The sequence below is a fragment of the Gracilinanus agilis genome, chromosome 3 (genome assembly GCF_016433145.1).
Source record: "Gracilinanus agilis isolate LMUSP501 chromosome 3, AgileGrace, whole genome shotgun sequence".
Classification (NCBI taxonomy): Eukaryota; Metazoa; Chordata; class Mammalia; order Didelphimorphia; family Didelphidae; genus Gracilinanus; species Gracilinanus agilis.
In genome coordinates this window covers 389,825,850-389,848,128 of record NC_058132.1, presented here as the reverse complement: position 1 = coordinate 389,848,128, position 22,279 = coordinate 389,825,850, and the positions used below count along the sequence as shown (strand labels likewise).

The 22,279-nt window shown below is 36.3% G+C and overlaps 1 protein-coding gene across 4 annotated transcripts in view; it reads left to right on the top strand.

Moving 5' to 3' along the window:
- DMD (dystrophin) overlaps positions 1–22,279 on the top strand; it is a 1,921,557-nt gene that overhangs the window by 1,799,309 nt on the left and 99,969 nt on the right. For all 4 annotated transcript variants that reach the window (XM_044670154.1, XM_044670158.1, XM_044670156.1 and 1 more), the window contains 3 exons: positions 6,943–7,017; positions 14,983–15,184; positions 17,798–17,883. In XM_044670154.1, coding sequence (XP_044526089.1) covers positions 6,943–7,017; positions 14,983–15,184; positions 17,798–17,883 — 363 coding nt within the window. The remainder of the gene's footprint in view (positions 1–6,942; positions 7,018–14,982; positions 15,185–17,797; positions 17,884–22,279) is intronic.

Genomic DNA, 22,279 nt, shown 5'->3' with positions numbered 1-22,279 from the left:
TTCCTCCCTCTCTCTCTCCCCCTCCCTCCCTCCCTTCCTTTTTTCCTTCCTTCTTTCCTTCCTCTCTCTTGCCTTTCTGCCCCCCCCTTTTTCTCTATTTCTCCTCCTTTCCCTCCCACTTCTTTTATTGCCTCTCCTTTTCCCTCTTCTACTTTCTCTCCCTCATACTTTTTCATCCCAGGTTTCACTTAGAACAGAAAGACTTCCATGGAATGAAGTTCACTGGTGCTTACTAGATAGAAATGTGCCTGTTTTATAAAGATCACTTTTAAGTAAAAATTAGACCTTTTTCCTGCTTCCTCATATGTGATATAATGGGCAAAGGGCACTAATGGGGTACCTGCAAGTAGGATGGTTCGACTAGCAATCACTGAGCTGACAGCAAAGGCCTGACTAAGTACTGCAAAGGGATTTAAACTAGATTGAAAGCATGTCAGATATGATTAACTGTGGAGGAAAATTGGTTCAAAGTCTGAGAGAATTGAGAGGGAGTTGTGAATTATTATGGGGAAGACAGATAAATGGAGGCAGGTGGGAAAGGAGATAGAACCAAAGAGTTGGAAAAGACCACTGAGATTAGTAGACTATAGGCTTCTTGAGGGCAGAAACAATCTCCTTTATGTTTTTTAATCCCCTTTTCCCTGTCAACTAGCATACTACCTGGCCTACAATAATAATAAATGTTTACTGGTTGGTTGATTTAGTTCTAATGCCCTCAATTCAGGTACCTTTCTTTTTGTAATTTATTTATTTATTACCAATTAATTACATGTAATAACAAATTTCCACCTAAGTTTTTCAAAGTTATGTGATCATAAAAAATGTCTCCCCCACCCTTTCCTGGAGCTGGTAAGCAATTCACTTTGAATTACACACATATTATCACACAAAACATATTTCCATATTGTTCATTTTTGTAAACCCCAAAACAAAAACCCACATAAACAAGTGAAAAATTGTATGCTTTCATCTGCATTCTGATTCCAACAGTTCTTTCTCTGGAGGTGAATAGCATTCTTTGTCAAAAGCCCCTCAGAATTGTCAGAGCAAATATTTTTCTTGCATTGTTTCACCCCACATCTTGTCACTCCTCCAGCTCTTCTATAGCTTCCTATGTTCATTTAGAATCATACAATGGCGCACTCTGATGGCCTAGCCTAGATTTCCTACCTCTTCCACTGGGACCTCATTTTGGAGAGACATGGGTATATTTGTAGGTAGCAGGGGAGCATATAGTAGACGGGGACAGATTGAAGAGAGAGTCAGGGATGATAAATGGAGTTATCAGCTGGAGAGGATGGGATGGAATTGGACCACTGGTACAGGTGGAGGGGTTCACTTCCTTTCCTAGAATCTTCTAGGCTAGAGCTGTGAGGACATACTTTCGGGAATTTAGGAGCCATTCAGACCTATGAATGGAATCAGTGACACTTGGCGGAAAAAAATAATGAAGTAAGGTGGTATCATGTATGGTTTGTCAACAATAGGAAGATGTTAAGGAACTTAAGAGGGATGTGAATTTAGGAGTTGGGATCTGGGGCAAGGAAGAGAAAAGAACTACTTCATAATCATTTTTTTGTTTGTTTTTAATTTTTTTCTAAGACTAGATCAAGCTCTGGTAGGTGGACCTATTGTTGGAAGTTGGAAGTTGGAAGTGACCCTGGGAGGCCAAGTATTTGCTTCAGTAGCACAGTGCCTCCTATGTAATAGGCACTAAATAAATGTTGATTGATTTATCATAGAGGCAAAGCCACTCCAAGAAATATCTGATTCATTCAACAAAAAGTGTTAAAGCCGACTGGAGATAAGAAAACACTCATAACTCTGGCAATGGTAACTTTGGCAGCTAAGTGAAGAGTGTGTAGAAGGTGGACTTTGGAATTAGGACTACGCCTTCTAGTTCATGAACTCTGGAATTCCTTTATCTGATTACAATTTATTCTCTGTCCTCCTCTCCCTCTGCCTTCCAATATGAAACCCCTTTCTTCATACACACCAATACTTTGACCCCTCAGTTGTCTCCCAAAGTGATTACCCCTGCAGTAGGTACTATCTTTTTCTTTTCCCCATCTTGATCTCTCTGTAAACTAATTCACAGTCCTCTTCTCTGAATCCTTCCTTTTCTTATCATATCGCTGATTATAGCCTACCAAGCATCAGCTTTGGATTGCTCCCAGTACCCACTGCCTTTGCTCCTATACCCACTACTGAATGAAGGTGGAGAAAATCAGAGTCCTGACTGGGTATACTTAGGTTTTATAACATCAATTGGTCCCTCACTAGTGCTAGGTAATCCTTCCACACTTTCCTAATTAATTCACTCTCCCCCTCAGCATAGCAGTTCTTCCAGACTTTTTTATCCCTCCTCAAAACTTCCATGTATCCTCTTTTCCCTAACCTTTCAGCTGAGAACCTCATTTCATGTTCTATTGAATAAACTGAGGTCATTTCCCAAGAGCTCTCTCTTCTCCCATCCTCTCCCATCTCATCTGAATGATAATTCAGATGCTTTCAGTCACTATTTCTTCCTTCACCCCTTTCTCACATGAAGCCTTCCTCCTATCTTCTCCAGCAGATTGCCCTGTCTATCATCCTCACTCTCTTATCTTTAATCTCTGTCTACTCCATGCTTTCCTACTCCTTGCTAATTTTCATCCCATATCTCTTCTGCCTTTTTGTGGCTAAATATTATTAATAGTAAGTACCTTTCCTTCCTCTCCCCTCTAAGTAGCTCCTTAAAAATGTAATCTGGTTTCTTAACTCATCATTCAACCAAAACTGCTCTCTCAAGGTTACAGATGATCTCTTCATTCCCAACATCCTTCTTTGAGCTCTCTGTGGCCTTTGACCCTATTGATCACCTTCTTCCTTATACTCTCTTTTCTCTAAGTTTTCAGGATTCTTTTCTTCTGGTTCTCTTCTTACTTTATCTGACTACTCTTTAGCCTCCTTGGCTGGGTCCTCTTGTAGATCACATCCTCTATCTGTAGATGACCCTCAGGGTTCCATCCTGGGCTTTCTTCTCTCCTCTATACTATATTTGGTGATCTTATCAGTTCCTATGGTCTTAATTATTATCTCTATGTTAATGATTCTCAAATTTACTTATCTAGTCCTTTACTCTCCACTGATCTCCAGGCTCTGATTTCCAATTAATTTTTAGACTATCTCAAACTGATTTTCCCGCCTAACTCCAAAATTGAACCCATTATCCCTGCTCCTAAACCCCACCCCATCCCAGTTCATATCAAAAGCACCTTCATCTGCTCAGTCCCCCCAGGCCCAGGCTTACCACCAGGCATCCTAGATTTCATTTTCTCTCACCATATCTAATCTATTGCCAAGGCCTTCTTCATTTCACCTTTGCTGTATCTTTCTAATATGCTCTTTTTTATACCCTTTGTTACTGCCATGGCTCTGGTACAAGTCAGAACTCTTGCTGTGGCCTGCTGGTTGTTCTGCATGCCTCTCAAGCCTCTCCATTATCCTCCATTCAGCCACCAAAGTGATCTTCCTAGAGTGCAGATCTGACCAGATCTTTTGGCTACTTAGTAAACTTTAGTGGCTTCCTTTGATCAAATACAAAATCTTATGTTTAGTACTCAAAGCCCTTTCTAACATAGTCTGCCTTTCAGTTTTCTTTGAGTTAGCAACTCTGGCTTCTTTGCTGTTTTTTACAAACACGATAACTTCATCTCTTAAATCGGGGCATTTTCTCTGATTGTCACCCATCCGTATCTTCCTCTCTGTCCCCCTGCTCCCCTATCTAACTTTAAGACCCAACTATGATCTCTCTTTTTATTGGGAGCTTTTCCCAATCCCTTTTATGTTGAAGTCTCTTCCCTCTATTTATTATTTCTTATTCATCATGGGTGAAACTTGTTTGTTTGTATTTGTCTTCTTGTTGCCTCCCTCTCCTTTTAGATTGGGACTTTCTCCAGGGCAAGGGTGGTCTTTTGCTTTTGTCTCTTCAGCCCTTAGCACAGAGCATGGCACATACTTAATAAATGCATATTGACCAGCTGATCCAAGTTCAAATCTTTTCTCAGATGCTTACTTAACTGTTTTAACCGTGGGCAAATCATTTAACTTCCATCTTTGCATCTCTAAAATGTGGATAATAATAGCCTCAGTTTCCTCATAGTTAAAATAGAGGTAACCCTACTTCACAGATTTATTGCAAGGATCAAATGATATGCATATTATCCATAACTATATCTATATAAAAATAAAATATATAAATATTATATGTAATGTTATATATTACATATATGGTATCAGACATGTATTTATACAGTTTTAAACTTCAGTAGATTACATAATACTCATATACATCTATACACACATACATGCATATATACATGTAATATTTTGTAAACCTTAAAGTGCTTTAAACATGTATGGGATGGTGATGGTGGTGGGCAAAATTTAGGTGAAAGCAAGAACACCCTCTTCTGGCATAGTTCTTCCCATGTACATCTACACCCTAAGTGAGCATTAGCTACAAAAATTCCTAGATATGCTCTAGTAAGGAAGAAAGATAAGGAATTCACTTTATTTACATTAGTACTATTAAACCAGAGACCATACCACAAGTAAACATTACTAAGACCAGGGTCAGAAAAGGGGCTCAGATATCTCCCTATATATCTCATTCCCTCTGATAAGAGAGAAAGAAGGATATTTCAGAAATGCTCAATTTCATCCAGTCCACTTGAGGGAAAAAATTATCTCCTTAGCTTGTGGTTAGGTATATGCTAGAAAAAAGTCTTACTATTAATATAATTCACTTAAGGGGATAGTTAGAAACTTTGAAGATCTCATTCATTCCTCTAATTTAATTAATGCCTTTTGCCAGCAGGTATTTTTTGCTCCACAGATTCCCTAGAACTGAAGCTTTTGTCTAATTGATTATAATAATAATTCATTCATTCAGGACTTAAGTGCCTACAATATCTGAAAGAAGGAGAGAGGGGAGAGGAAAAGGAACAAAGAAGGCGGGGAAGCAGAGAGAGAAGACTTTGCCTTAAGGAGCTTACACCCTAAATATAACTACATGGAACAATGAGGACAATGTAACATTTTAAAATCATGGTTTAGACTTCATTCTATAGGAATTCATAGTCAGAAAATATTACACAATGGACTTCTGGGAGACTGTGTAAGAAGGGCTGTTGAAAACACTGGGAATTGCATTATTTCAAGATGAGTAATACATTTTTTTTCCCTTTAGGGTATAAATTTAAGCTTTGTTCTCCTTCCCTATAAAATAATTCCTCTATTGAGGGAGGGAGGAAAAGGATTTATATAGCACCTTACCTACAATGTGCCAGGCATGGCACTAAGTGCTTCACAAATATCTCATTTTATCTTCTCAAGAGCATTGGGAGGTTGGTGGTATTATTTCCATTTTATAGTTGAGAAACCTGAGGCAAACAAATATTAAATGAATTACCCAAGATCACATCATTGGTCATTGTCTAAGACTGGGTTTGAACTCAGATGTTCTGACTCTAGGCTTAGTGCTCTCACCACTTTACCACCTAATTGCCCTTTGAACTTGCATAATTGGAGGTATGTTAAGACCCACCTCTTCTCTAATCGTGATTTACAATTACTATAGGAATAATGATATTTGAGAAGGACATTTATTCACATTTATCAATTCATCTATTCGGCAAGCCAGTTTAGAGTCTACTTGTTTGTATCTTTGATTGAGAAGATATCCTGCCAATAAGGAGTTTACAAGACTGTAACCAGGCAAATGATAAACACATAATTAAAAATAGAACCAAATTGGGTGTGTAATATCCATAGCACCATATAGTACTGATGGGAAACAAAGTAAGGGAATTATGAGTAAGTGGAATATTGATGATTTACAGGTGAGCATTGAAGATTTCTGACAGTCATTTTATATTGATTAAATACCTACTAAGAACCAAGCACTAAGACAAAAGTACAAAGAAGGAAGCCATCTCTACTTCTAGGGAAGGACTAAAACCCCATATATGAATATATGTGTGTGTGTGTGTGTGTGTGTGTGTAACTATAAAAGGAATAACTACAAATATATGCAAAGAAATTAAATAATGCATTTGCTGTATTGATGGGAACAAGCCATTGAATTATTGGCCAACTGTATGCCGTTAAAATAGCTCTGTCTTGATTGGCTACTAAGTTCTTTCAGTTAGCTAAAAAGAAAGATTTTTGTGTATTCCCCTTCAGTTCAAGGACTTTTATTTATGTTTTCATACCTTCAGTACCTAGCAAACACAATAAATGTTTGTTTACTTCCTTTTTACTTTGACACCACACTTGAGTTTTATAATCTAGAAAATTGTTCTTCCCCTTTGCCCACTGGCATATTATATATTCAATAGGGCTCTGTATCAGTTGGGGAGATGTTTCAAGACTGAAGGTGGCTGAAGCTGTGGATATAAGCAAATATGATATATACATATATATGTTCTTCCTCCACTTTTGCCCTTCCACTCTCACTCCATAGCTTACACACACACACACACACACACACACACACACACACACACACCTTTAAAAAGTGAAAGTGGGAAAAAATTAAAGGCAGAAGAAATCTTCCTGGATAACTGAAATCACTGAAAGGAAAACAAGAGGTCTCTGTGTGAAATGCATATAATATACATATATATATATATATAATGCATGTAAGTACCAAGCAGAATATACCACTGTTTTCCTTCTAAGACATTAGCCTTTTCCGGATTTTGAAAAGCAAAGCTGCATTTGAAAGGTTTGCTACTTTAATAACTAAAAGAATTTCTTCCTTCAGAGCAATTTCATGAAGCAGAGACAAGATACACTTTATTATTCTTCAGCCATTTTTGTTAACAAAACTATTATTTCTTTGTCAATGAATTTTTCTGATGAAATAATAAATAGTCTTTTGCCTTTTCTCCTTAGCTGACCTGAATAACGTCAGGTTCTCGGCTTATAGAACTGCCATGAAACTCCGAAGACTGCAGAAGGCCCTCTGCTGTGAGTATTAACTCTGTTACTTAAAGAGCTTGTTCTTTTTCCCTTGATGAAAAATGAAATGGGTACCGCCACTTTGGAAGAGAGGAGGAATAGCTGTCAGCTGGGTTATAACTTGGTATTGAATTTTTCAAACATTCCCTTGGCCTACCGCCGGTCTAGAATACTAATTCCACTCACATACTTTATCATCATTTCTCAGTTATTGGATACAGATAATTTTCTATTTAGTAATTAATTATATGTACTTTTCTGGATTATAGGTTGAGTTGAAATTAATTTAATTAAACTTAAATGCCATGTCTCTTATATATCGTCTATGAAAAGTGTCACAAAGTGTTTATTTTTAGGATTAGATTTCTGTAAATGTCTTTTATGCAAGTGGAGATGCATAAATGTTCATTTCTTAGAACATTCAGCCCTAGTGAATGTTGTACTGAAGGTAAAGGGTCCTAAGTACTCATTTAGGTAAAGTAGCTCGTAGACATAAAGGCTTAAATAATGTGTATGACTTACATGTAAATTTTGTTGGGCATATCAGGTAGATTATGAAGTAAACCTTTGGGGCACAGTTTTCCTGTAGCTCAAGGTCTAAATGGCTTTCTTTTTAGCACTGTGGGCTGTACTGCAGTAAAACTAATGTTATTCCCTTGGCTAGGGATTCCTTTAATGAGGGAAACCTTTGCCTGCAGGGTCTGAGAGCTAGTAACTTCTTTATTTGCTCCTAAAACCCCACCTCATTCCACACTAACTGATCCCTTTAAAGAAGGCTGTAATTAGGAACCAGTTACTGTAATGAGTTGTGGAATATTCCTTTGGAGACCATCAGGGTTTGGAAGAGATTATTATCAGTCCCAAGGATCAATAGCTGGAGTCCTAAAGGTGTACTAGAAATCTGAAGAGGGTCATTCTCAATTCTTCTCCATTTCAGTTTGACTTTGGTTATAGAGATCAGCCACATAACCCCTGTCTAAATGCAATTCAGAGATCATTGCATTCACATATAATTGTGCTTTAGTTTCCATCATGTTCACCTTAAAGTAAAATTTCAGAGACCAAATGGGAAAAAAAAAGTTGACATTTTGACATAACTGAATGAAATGTAATTATATTTAAACTGTCTATGTGGGATTTCCCCTTCAACTTCTCTGACCAATATGAAAACTAAAACATCTCCTTTCCAGGTAGGAATGATAATTGTATTGCACATTTTTAGATTGATCTGTTCTAAATAGAAACATTCCAGTTTGAAATGTGGAACGAAGGGACCATGAAGCCTTTTCTTTTCCCAGGCTTCTTTCCTAGCTTAAAACACTCCTAGAGAGCTGCTGGGTGTATGATGGAGGTCACCAATTTTACTCATGGAAGATTCTCCCCAAACTTCTTTACTAAAAGGAAATGTACACATTTTATTATGGAAAAATATACTCTTTCCTTTTAGTGTTCATAAAAAAAGTTAAAGGTTGTTTTATTTAATTGTAATAACAAATAAAAATTTCCACTTTTTTGGAACTTTTTCAGCCAAGCTAGCCATTTGAAGGCTACCGTTTATTGACTTGATTGATGGTTATCCTTAGTACCTGTTACTTCTCAAATTCTTATTTAATATTTTATCTTATCTCCCAGTTAAGGCTTTGGAGGATAGATTCTTTAGTTGGCTAGCTTATACCTGTGTTAATATCTGAGCAAGGTTCTTACTCAGCCATTTAGTCAACAGAGCATTTATTAAGCTTTTAGATGTTCCAGGAACTACTCTTAAGAGCTGAGGATACAGAAGAAAGGCAATATTAAGGTTCAACATTGGAGAAACTTTGTTCAGCATACTTTATGGCAAGTACACAAGAGACCATCAAAACTTAGGAATCTGTTTTTATTGCTATCATCATACTCTTTAATTCTGTCTTTCAGGCACTTATGGATAGAAATTCAATTTAGTAGCTAATTACATCAATACAAAATACCAGTAAAGGATACATAACTGAGATTAGTTTGTTGCAACATTTGTCCAGTTTTATCTTCATTCAGAAGACAGTCTAGGTGTTTTGGTTATTTTTTCATTTTTTCTCATGTTAATCATAACATAGGTGGCCTCAAAATGTGAAATGGACTTCCTCTTTACTAAGTGGCAGAAATAAAAATGCACTTAACAAATCAAGTGTATTTGGCTTATTACTGTGTGTGGCGGATTAAAGTGAGACCAAGCTGTAGGAATAAATATACTACAGTTGATAAATGTGAAGAAAAAAAAATACTTTGAAATCAACAAGAAACAGGGAACAATTTGTTAATGTTCAGCAACTAAATTACAGAGTACAGAGATTTTTTTGCAGCCTGGTTGTTATCTAGATAAAGGCACAGCTGTGGCACTAGCCACCCACCACTGCAAGCTAGGTGAAAAACTTGCTCTCTTGTTTTTAAATGTACCTTACCTTTTTTTGATATTCACATCAAAGCATATAGACTTGCTTACTTTGTGTAGATTTGCTTTTAAAATACCTCAGCTCCAAGTGCAGACTGCATTTGAACAGTATGATGTCAATAACAATCTACTTTGCCCACAGTCTCCTTCTGCAGTCTCGGCAAGAAGAAACTCGAAATACACAGCAGTTTCTCTACCAATTATCCCCTTTTTCTCTGCCTGTGCTAATTAGATTAAAGGATTATTTATATATCAACATGAAGCATCCAGGTTTACTCTTGGAATGAGCTTACAACAGGACTTTTTCTCCCCAGCATTAATCAACTTTCAGCACTAATTAGTAATTTCTTTTCCCCCCATGTAAATAAGTTTCATAAGATGAGTATATTTTATGGAAGTTTCCTTTCTATAAAGTCAGTAACTATACCTTACACTCTGGTTCCCCAGACTACTCTGCAAGGTACCTGTGATGGAAAGATAACAGGCGTAGTTGAATAAGAAACCCAAGTTTGACTACTGTCTCTGCCCCGATTAGCCAGGTTACCTTGGAAGGATCATTTCATTTCTCTGAGTTTCCGTTTTCTCCCCTGTAAAATGAGGGGATTGGGTTCAGTGATCTCTAAGGTCTCTCTGAAAATTCTCTGATTCTGAGACACCATTGATAAAACATCCATAAAAGTTGTTCATTTGTATCCAGGAGATGAAAAAGTATAAATGAGAAAGGAAACTGGCCGAATAATCATAGACTCTTTTTATGAGGACCAGGAAGAGTAATATGTAAGCAGCTCAAACTCTTTACAAGATAATTGAGAGTCAGGTCCATGAATCCCATCTTTCTTATTTACTGTTTCCCTTTACTGAGCAGAGTCCAGCCTAGAGACACACAAATGCTTTTCACTAAGTTCCACTTTCCCTTCTTTCCAGTTCCATAGTGACTAAAGTCACCCAGCTCTAGGATTAAACCTGTTTCTTCAAGGTTAATAAATAGCATCCTTGCCTCTAAAATATTTTGAGAACAGGGATATATCAGAACATAGGAAAGTTTTTATATGACCCATAATTGGGCTACTCAATAGGTGAACAAACTGAAAAAATGAAAGTTAATTGCTTGAGGGGAAAGAGTGGTTTCCTAATTCATGTTTGCTTTTTGAGGTTTCCAGAATTACTCTCAGAATTTCTTTTAAAATAAAAACAAAATAAAGCTGTGGAATAAACATTTCAAGGTGTTTGTTGGAGGGAGAATACATTTTTAAAATAACTCCATTACAAATAAATTGTTCATCATCCCTTTCCTTTTTCAAATTACTAGTATGAGTTACAAGTACTTTCTGAATCTGCTGTGAAATGGGAGTTCCATTTTATGAGTTTGTTTTGGGATATGTGTTTTGTAATCTTCCATGATGGATCGCCCTCTTGCTTAATCACATCTGGTTTTAGAAGAGCACACTGTACAATATTTCTCTCCTAACTATTCTGTGTTCTGCCTTTGTTATCACAGAGCAATTGCTTTGCTCCCCTCTGGAGCTGTTTATATTCCAGAAATTCCTTCGGTACTGCTACCCATTCACCTGTACTGAGAAAGGAAGTGTAGGTCCTTAGAAAATGAAATTAAAGTATTTTTGCTTCTTATCATCAGCTCACTGAGGTTAATTCATTCAACCCATAATGAAAAATGACTTCAGAGATGCAAAAGTTTGCTTTGCTTTCCTTAAAGGAGAGCCTGAAATTTTTTACTTAATAACTGCTATTTCTTTCCTCACAAAACCAATCTTGAAGGAAGCCATAAACTTAGTTTCTGATTTCCTTTAAGGTGTAAAGGAGGAGGTGTTGGTGCTACTGGTGCTGGAAAAAAATGATTCTTCTCTTTCCCATGATGACAATTTTTGGAATCCTCATCCCTGTTACTGAAAAATTTGTCAGCAAAAGTCCTTTTTTTATAATTTCCTTTAAAAAATAAGATCATCCCATTGATTTGCACACAACAAAGAAAATTAAATGACATTTTTATAAATATTAGTCTTTTATTCTACATGCTCATCCAAGCTCATCTAAAAACATACCCAGTTTTTTTTATGCTCAATCAACTTTTAAAAACTCAAATCTGTAATTTATCCTAAAAAGAGTGTCTACTCTCAAGCATCTTACATCCTACTGGGTATTACATATAGAAGAGATCACTTGAGGAGAGGTAGAGGATGTACAGCTAAGGGAATCAGGAGCCTAAGACCTTGAAGGAAGCTAAGATTCTAAATGGCAAAGAAGAGAAGAAGGGCACGTATCAAGGCATGCAGGTGACAAATAGAATACCAAAGGCCTAAAAGTCAGAGAAGTTTATTGTGAATTAAATTAAGCCCAGAAAGAAATGTTAGAGACAAACTGTATATGGTTTTAATTTCCAGTTTAAAGGAGTTTGGATTTTATCCTAGAGGCAGTAGGGAGCTGCTGAAGATTTTTGAGCAACTATGGCACTGGAACATCATCCCAAATTCAAGATTATTTTGGCAACTATATGGAAGATAGATTAGGGAGGGAAGAGCCTGGAAACTGAGAAAGCAATAAGGAAAATACTAACAGCCTAGGCAAAAGATTATGAAGACATGAAAAAGTGTAGCAACTATGTGAAGAAGGGATGTAAAAGATCAAATCAGTAATCAATTAATTAACAAACATTTACTAAGCCACCTGCTATGTGCCAGGCATTGTCCTAAGCTTGGAAGATAAGAAGAGGCAAAAGATGAGCCTTTCTCTCAAGTAGACAGGTAGCAAACCAATAAGAGAAAGTACTTATGAGGAGGGGCTAGTGAATAGAATCAAAAGATACTGAGAGGTAGAGAAGATTGAGAACTGATAAGAAACCTTAGGGCTTAGCAGTGGTAACTTTGGAGAGAGTGGTTTCTGTTGAGTGGTAGAGTGGGAAACCAGATTCTAAGTAGTTGAGGCATGAGTGGGAGGTAAAGAAATGAAGGTCCCGTGTATAGATTTTTTCTTTTTCTAGGATTTTGACTGGAGTTATAAGATGATAGCTTGAGGAGACGGAAAGATCAAATGAAGGGTTTTTTTTTTGTTTTTGTTTTTGTTTCCTTAAGGATGGAGGACACTTTGGTATGAACTAATGGAAAGAATTAATGCTTAAGGAGAGATTGAAGATGAGTAAGGAATGAGGGAAGAAAAAAACAGGAAAATGAATAGGGGGTGGAAGGTAATGACACAAGCAGAGGGATTGGCTTTTATTGGTGAAAAGATGAGGCTAGGAGATGCCGAAGAAGGATTTTGAAGTATAGTAGGGTAGAAAGGCTCATGATAATAGCCTGACTTTTCTCAGTATCAAAGGAGGCAAGACCTTTGTTAGAGAAAGTTGGATAGAAGAAGCAGAGATCTAGAAAAGCTGTGGCGGAAATGTGATAGTTGATCAAAGAAAAAGAAAAAAAGCTTTGCCTTTTATTCAAGGGGCAAAGGATACAAAGGTAAAGGATTATGTACAGTTTAACTAGTAAAGTAGAGGTTTAAGATTGTGAAGGGAGGAAAGAATCTAAAAGTGAGAGTGACTGACAGAATGATGAAAGCATCTTCAGTCATGAAACCTTAAAATAATGTGATGGAGAAATGTACTTGGAAATATTGTATGCCATTTTAGAAAAATTAGTACATGGAGGTAGATATCTTTCTCCTTATAGAAGAAATAAAGGGGGAAAATCAACTCCCAATTCTACAGTCAGAAACAGTAATACCATGCATGGAAAGAATACTGGGAAACCTGTATTCTAGACCTTGATATGTGTGTGACCTTGGGAGAAGTCAATTTAAAGTCTTGTGGCCTCAATTTCCTCACTTATAAAATGAAAGAATTTGAAGGCCCCATCCATCTCTGAAATTCTATGACTATGAGAGAGATTTTACCATATTTTTAAGTGAATCTAGACATTAAAAAATATCTAGGCTTTTGGTCATAAGCACAACACTTAGGTTTGTAAAGCAGCTCATATAATATTATCTCACTTAATCATAATCTACCCTCATATTTTCCTGTCTCCTTTTGGTTTCCAAAAAAAAGAAGCTACTTTTCCACCATTTTCCCCCCATTAATTTCATTTCAGACATTAGGTCCAGTACATGACGAAAAGGCTGATGGTGCTTAGTAGTAGGAAAACCTGTTAACAACCCATGCTTATGTGGAGATGCATTTATAATTAAACTGCCACCTAAGACACTTGAAGAGTTCTCTTAATTACCATTGATTCACCATCTCTAAGGAACTGAGAATTCAACCTAATACTGTAGAGTTAAAGGTGTTTTAAAAAAAAACAACCCAGTACTGCTGCATTTCCAATTTGGCTAATAAATTGGTATTAGAGGAAAGCATCTTTCATGACCCCTAGGAATAGAGCTGATAAATAGGTTGTGGATTTGCTGATGTTGGACAAGGCACATATTTTAGCTTAGTTAAACTTTCTGATCTGTCAGCATGTTATTAAGTCCCATTCCAAGTTAAGGCTAAAAACTTTTTACTAAGCTTTAAAAAATTTTCCAATTAAATGAAAGATAGAGTAAGGGCTCGGAGTCAGGAAGACTTGACTTCATAAATAACCTTAGACTTCTACTAACTGCATGAACCTGAGCAAGTCACTTAACTTCAGTTTATCTTAGTTTCCTCACATATAAAATTATTGCATTAGCAATAACTGTCTAGAATTCTTTTGAGGATCAAACAAGAAGATAAGTTATAAAATGATTAACATAGTGACTGACACATAGGAAGCACTAGATAAATGTTAGCTGCTATTTTAAAATAACATTGAAAAATTGAGATCATATTATTTCCCTGGTTATAGCTACTTTCATCTATGCGTAGTGTAGTTAATTTAGTTGTTTACCCCATTATCTTCAGGGACGTTAGTATAGAGTTATTTTTCTTTTCTAGCAAAAGAAAAGCAGTTAGATTTCTAGGAAGTTTGGTAATGTTCCAGGAAGGGGGAAAAAATACCCAACAGTTATAAATGTATAACTAGAAGGAAAATATGTGTATTCCTCTATTATACAGATTCATTTAGCTGATAAACCTTAATAACTCTGCAAGATGATATTGTCAATACCCATTTTAAAACCTCTGTAAGAACTGGTATATTCTTAATCAGCTGGAAGCTGTTCCATTTATTTAGAGACCTCACCCCTTAAGTCTTAAAGGCTTGTAATTTTTGAAGGATAGAAGCCCCACCTCTTACCCCAACCTCCCACACACGTATCCCTACCTCATCTAACCTCAGCCTCAACTCAATGTCTGTAGAAAAGCCTCGAGAGCAATCTGTGGCCCTGAGTATTTGGCAGTTAAAAAAGACTTAGGCTTGAGGAGCAGACCTTCTGCCCTAGGGAGAACAGAAATGCCTTTTAAAGTGGGTATTTTTTACTTTTAATTACTGGAGAACATTTTTAGTCCTAGTGGGATTTTTCTAAAGAGAAAGAAGTAGTTGGTAAGAAAAGGGCTATTCTTAAATAATTGGATTTTTGCTTTGTCTTTGTCTTTTTCTTTTTTAAACTCTTTTCATTTCACCCAGTGGATCTCCTGAGTCTGTCTGCTGCATGCGATGCCTTGGACCAGCACAACCTCAAACAAAATGACCAGCCCATGGACATCCTACAGATCATTAACTGTTTGACCACTATTTATGATCGCCTGGAACAAGAGCACAATAATCTGGTCAACGTTCCTCTCTGCGTAGACATGTGCCTCAACTGGCTGCTGAATGTTTATGATACGTAAGTGCAGCTAGCTTTTATTTCCTCTCTTATAAAAGGCTTCCATGCTCTACCAATGACAGCAGTAATTAACAGTCTTCCTCCTTACACACAGAGCATGTAGCTAAGGTGGTTAGGATGCTTCTTACCTAAAGCTGACAGCTTATTGCCACCCTTAGTTGAAAATAGGTACTCTTCTCTTTTACAAAAATGAATACTATGGAAATGGGGTTGGGTGATTTTTATATGTATATATATGTATGTATATATGTATAACCCAGTGGAATTGCTTATCAGCTCAAGAAGGGGGGAGGGATGAGGAGAGGGAGAAAACATGAATCATGGAACCATGGAGAAAATTTTAAAAATAGAAAAAAAATTTTTAATAAAAAAAAAAGAAAATAGGTAATCTCTTTTAAAAACAAATAGTGAGAGGTAGAAAATAGCTTCTTCTAGGCTACCCTAGTAGGGAAAAGTCATTTTTTCAGAATGATTTCCTCTATAGATTTTATTATTATAAGCCTTTTAACCCTCTACACCAACTGAGTCCTCCCTGGGATGGTAATCTATTTTATTGTTAAACCTCTCCTTACTTACATTTTTAGCAATTGTAAGCATACCATCTCTCTTTCTGGAAAAGCTTAGCCTATCTGTCGGTGACTTGTAGTGATTTCACTTCTGTCAGTGACTTGTAGCCATTTCACTTACTAGTTATGTGTGTGTACACATATATACATATGTGTGTTTACATACATATGTATGAAAATAAAATAATAAATAAAAACCTACTTACTGCCATCATCTCCATTTCCCCCACACTGTGTATTTAGTTTCTTAAAATCTCATCAAGGCTGACCATCACTGTTAATCACATTCTCTTGGAGCTTATTTTGTGAAGTAATTTTTGGTCTGATCCTGGATATAACATAGCCAACTAAGTTATCAGTTGTATAAACAATTGGTTTAAGTTCTAATTTAATTATCTTTACATATAGTTTGTAATTTTTTATAACAATTTGTCATAGTTTCTTATTTCAAGTAGCAACAAAATCTTATTCCTATTCATTATTCCATTGGTTAAGAGAGATTTTATGAAATAAAAATTCTTTTAACTTTGGCTTTCCTAATGTCTATCTATAGCCGCATACCCTGCCATAATAAATTTGAAGTTAATATTTTGGCCTTTTTTAAAAAATGTTAAGGTGTCACTTTAAAAATGTTTCAGAAGTAACTGGGTATTAAATTCTTAACTATTGTAGACAAAGCAGAGAAAATTTTAATTTAGCCACAGTGGCTTAAAACATTACTGTTTAGTGGAGTTATTTTTCTCCTCATAGTTGTCATTGGTTTTTAGAAAATAGTTCTCAGTTCTATTTCCAAATAGAAATTATCAACTCAAATAAATTTTTAGTATGTAACTTCCATTTGACCTTGCTGAAAAACCATATCTTGCCAAGTTCAAGTCCTTGAAGTTACATAACCCCCCTTTATTTTTCTTGTATTTAAAGAGAGAGAAAGAAACTTCCCCCAGTTGCTGGCTTGGTGGTTTCTGTCCCCAGATCCAGCATGTTTATTCGACTCTGACTTAAATAGAGTAGTACATGTCTGGAGTTTTTCCCCAATAGATGAGCAGACCAGTCCCTAATGAGAAATAACCGTGACCAGACAGATGTTAAGAGATTTAAGAGAGGCAGATAGGAGAAATTATTCTAAAAGGGCTTTTTCTACCAACATCTGTGTCAGGCCACTGGCTATAATGGAATGAGAACATTAATAAGAAATAAGGGAACTTTTCAGCAAATATACTATAATTTTTGTCTCTTCTGCCCTCAACTTTTTCCAGTCCAGAAAATAATTCCACTTACAGATGAGTGGTGCTCATCTTTATGTGTTGCCTTTGATCACAAAGCTTTATCCCTGTACAATGAAAGTTTACATTTATGAAAAATATATTTAACTATATAAAATTCCCTTTCTTTAGCAGCTACAGCAAAAAAAAATACTGGATACTAATGTTTTTCTTAAGGAGTTATGTTTTTACATAAGCTTTCTATTATATTTATTGTGACTGATCCATGTAATTTTCTTAACCCTAAGTGGAAAATTTAATGACAGCAAGGTAGTTTTAAAGAACAAAGCAGTTGCTGTGACGATTAACTTGTGCCTTTACAAATAAAAAAAAACCAAAGGAAACTCAAGTTCCAGAGGCCACTCTCCTAGCAATTGCTTTGAAACTTAGGTTTCCTGTATAACCTGCTGCTGAATCTCCACCTATCAATGAAAAGAGGTTTGGGTTTTTCCACCTCCTATTGAGACTTACATAGTTCCTTTTATAATTCAGGTAAAGACATCTTGATGAATCCTGTCCAAATGTGTGCTTAAACATTGATAGACTTGAGTTGGACAGTTTTCATTTGCTTTTATCCATTGAGTTCTGTTTTATCAGCTGGCAGTAGTTGAGGAGCACTAAAATATTTGATTAAGAATGTTAATTATATGTTAGTAGATAGAAATTCCTGAGATTAAGATATGTATAATTTTTAATTATTCTTAAAAGAGAAATCAAAGAGTTGGCATTAAGCTATTAGAATTGTACTAATAACTTTATTTTGCTTCTTCGTTTGCCTATATTAGGGGTCGCACAGGAAGAATCCGTGTCCTATCTTTTAAAACTGGTGTTATTTCCCTGTGTAAAGCACATTTGGAAGACAAGTACAGATGTAAGTCAGTGCATATTAAATTATGTGTATATTCTTATATTTTATTAATTTTGGCTAATTACACTCCTATTTCCCTGACAAGAACTTAATAACCCCACTGTTTCTTTTTCATAAAGGTATCCACACATACCTCCACTGAGTGTTTTTTCTGCACCTCTTTTCCATGCCTCACAAAATGTAGCCCACACCATTTCCCTATAGAGATGAGGAGTTTTTCCAAATAGAGAGAAAATCGCTCAGGAAGGATTAGCTGCTCCTCCAATATGAACATTGTTGTACAACAAATTGAATGTTTCTGAATAAAACATAGATTCTTCTGGGCTGAATACTGTGATTTCCTGAACTAGTGGAAGTCAGAAAAATAGATTTGGAGGTTTAATCTGTGTAACAACCTAGTCTTGGGATTCGTTGTTAATATGCATTCTATAATATCTGGCATTTGTGTTCAAGACACATTGCTTATTTTGTGACTCTTGAGAGACAACATGGTTATAATGTAAGAAGACTGCATTCGGAATCAAACCCAGGTTTTGAATTCCGACTTTGCTGTTTATTACTTGTGTGACCTTGGATCTCAATTTCCTTATTTGTAAAAATGAGGAACTCTAAATTTATTGTCTATGATGTTGTTAATTCGAATTCTGTCCCTAGGTTTTAACTCCATTAAATTACTAGGGTTTTATTATTGAAGAAAGGATAACTTTATTTTTAAAGATGTTTCATTGGTGCTCTTTTCTTTTTTTACATCATTGTTAATTCCTAATGATTCCTTTCTGTTATAATCAAACAAAATATATTGCTTCATTGATCTTATCTAAAAATAAATGCCTCATTCCACATCCATAGTCCCTGCCTCTCTCCCAAGAGGCAGGAAACATGTTTCACCACAGAGGCTTCTTGAATTGTGATTGAGCACTGCATTGTTTCAGAATTCTGAATTTTTTCAGTGTGTTTTTTTCTTTATATTATTGTAGCCATTGTGTAAACTGTTCTCTTGGCTCTCCTTACTTAATTCAGCATTAATGCATACAAGTCTTCAAGAATTTCTCTGAATTATTCATATTCATCATTTCTTATGGCACAGTAATATTCCATTACAGTCAAATACCACAATTTGTTCAATCGATGGCCCCCCATTTTTCTTTGCTACCACCAAAAGTGCTGTTAACTTGTTTTGAAAAACAAGGTCTTTTCATTTGTCTTTGGCCTGAGTGGAGTTTATGAAAAGTAAGGATGTTGCTGGAATGAATGGTATATATACTTAAGTAACTTTTTTTGAATAATTCCACATTGTTTTTTTTCAGAACTCTTTCCCCAGCATTGTGGTAATATATGTCTTCCCTCAGATTTTCCAACCTTCCCCAGTTTATTTTGTCACATTTTACTCTCTGATGAGTGTGAGGTGAAACTACAGAGTTTTGAGTTTCACATTTCTCTTGGTGATTTGGAAACACCAAGAAAGCAACATTTTATGTATCTTTTAAATACCAATCCTACATGCTGTTGGTTTTGACCAATAATTGGATTGTTCCTAAAAATAAAATTTAAAGGCAATGAGGATTAAAATTGTTGACATGTTCTCTTTTTTCCTCCCAGGAGTTTGAGAACATAGAAATAAGCACTTAGCTTATGTGAAGTCCATTTTAAAAGAAAAAAATCCTTGATACTTGTTTGTAGACAGGATTGATGTGTATATGTAGGCGTAGATGCACCTACACAGGAAAGAAATAAAGGAAAACGAGTCAAGTGGAGCTTTCAGACATAATATAGTAGCTCTAGGGATGGATAGGAGAGAAAACTGAGAATTAATTGACCCATCTCCAGCATATGGTCAGCTGCCCATTTCCTCTTTTGAAATTAACCTTAAATCAGAGATGGAGATGGAGATGGAGGTGGGGAGGGAGAGAGAGAGAGAGAGAGAGAGAGAGAGAGAGAGAGAGAGAGAGAGAGAGAGATGGAGACAGAGACAGACTGAGGGGGAGAAAGAGAGAGAGAGAAAGAGAGGGGGGGAGAGAGAGAGAGAGATCACTAAGTACTAAGTGGCCATGCCCTGCACTTAACTAGTCATGTCCTTGGTTAATAATAAGAATAACTGGCATTAAGATAGCATTTTGAAAATTTCAGAATGCTTTATTAATATGATGTTATTTGAGCCTCACAACCACACTAAGATGTTAAGTACTACAAATGCTATTATACTGTTTTATGTAATAAAATAATACTGTAATTTACATATTAGGAAACAGAGGCTGGGAGAAGAGAGATCACTTTCCCATGGTCACATAGCTAGTATATGCATTTGGATTTGAACTTAAGTCTTTCTGATTGTAGATCCACCACTCTTATCCCTGGGCTGCTTCTCAGCTAGACAATCCTCAAAGTCTGTTACTTTACCTGCCTTCAAGGTTTTTTAAACTCGTCACTACTTATTAGACTGTGACAGAGAAGACAATTCTTTAAGAAACAATGGTTAAGGGGCTAGCAGGGTAACTACTGGAGGTCCTAGGTTCAAATGTGGCATCAGACACTTCCTAGCTTTGTGACCCTGGGCAAGTCACTTAACTCCCATTGCCTAGCCCTTACTGCTCTTCTGCCTTAGGACCAATACTCAATATTGATTCTAAGACAGAAGGCAAGAGTTAAAAAAGAAAAGAACCAAGGGAGAATATATGAGAAAATTCACCTCCTTCCTTTCAAATGGAGTTGTGCAATTTGCATATACTTTCAGATATTGTCATTGTGTTGGTCAGTTTTGCTAAACTTGGGGGAAAAAAACATTTTTGGCATTAAGGAAGGCTTGGTGGATGTGGGGAAGGAATGTATTCTGGAATGAATATGGTACAAAAGAAAGAAATAAAAAAGCTTTAATTTTAAATGAATACTTCTATATCATGATGAGCCATCATATTATTATCATATGACTTTATTGTAAGTCCCCTGACCCTAAGATATTCTAATCCTAAATATTTTCTTTGTTTGATGTACTTTTGAGGTTTTCTCTCTTGACTATATTAATACTACCCTGAAACTAAGTAGACAAAATACTCAAACAGAAGAGATTTTTTCTTAGATATATTTTTTTTATATTTTATTTTTTTTTATTTTATTTTTTTTAAACCCTTAACTTCTGTGTATTGCCTCCTAGGTAGAAGAGTGGTAAGGGTGGGCAATGGGGGTAAAGTGACTTGCCCAGGGTCACACAGCTGGGAAGTGTCTGAGGCTGGATTTGAACCTAGGACCTCCCATCTCTAACCTGACTCTCAATCCACTGAGCTACCCAACTGCCCCCTTTCTTAGATATTTTTTTTCAACTCTTTTTTTTAATTTTTTAATTTTTTTAACATTTATTAATATTCATTTTTAACATGGTTACATGATTCATGCTCCTCCTTTCCCCTTCACCACCTCCCCCCACCCCCCTCACTCCCCCCACCCATGGCCAATGCGCATTTCCACTAGTTTTGTCATGTGTTCTTGATCAAGACCAATTTCTAAATTGTTGGTAGTTGCATTGGTGTGGTAGTTTCGAGTCCACACCCTCAATCATGTCCACCCCGACCCATGCGTTCAAGCAGTTGTTTTTCTTATATATTTCCTCTCCTGCAGTTCTTCCTCTGAATGTGGGTAGCATCTTTACCATAAATCCCTCAGAATTGTCCTGGGTCATTGTATTGCTGCTGGAACAGAGGTCCATTACATTCAATTTTACCACGGTATATCAGTCTCTGTGTACAATGTTCTTCTGGCTCTGCTCCTTTCGCTCTGCATCAGTTCCCGGAGGTCTCTCCAGTTCGCCTGGAACTCCTCCAGTTTATTATTCCTTTTAGCACAATAGTATTCCATCACTAGCATATACCACAGTTTGTTCAGCCATTTCCCAATTGAAGGACATACCCTCCTTTTCCAATTTGTTGCCACCACAAAAAGCGCAGCTATGAATATTTTCATACAAGTCTGTTTATCTATGATCTCTTTGGGGGTACAAACCCAGCAATGGTATGGCTGGATCAAAGGGCAAGCATTCTTTTATAGCCCTTTGAGCATGATTCCAAATTGCCAGCCAAAATGGCTGGATCAGTTCACAGCTCCACCAGCAATGCATTAATGTCCCAATTTTGCCACATCCCCTCCAACATTCATTACTCTCCCCTTCTTTCATTTTAGCCAATCTGCTAGGTGTGAGGTGATACCTCAGAGTTGTTTTGATTTGCATTTCTCTAATTATTAGAGATTTGGAACACTTTCTCATGTGCTTATTGATACTTTTGATTTCTTTACCTGAAAATTGCCTATTCATGTCTCTTGCCCATTTATCAATTGGGGAATGGCTTGATTTTTTATAAAATTGCTTTAACTCCTTGTATATTTGAGTAATTAGACCCCTGTCAGAGTTTTT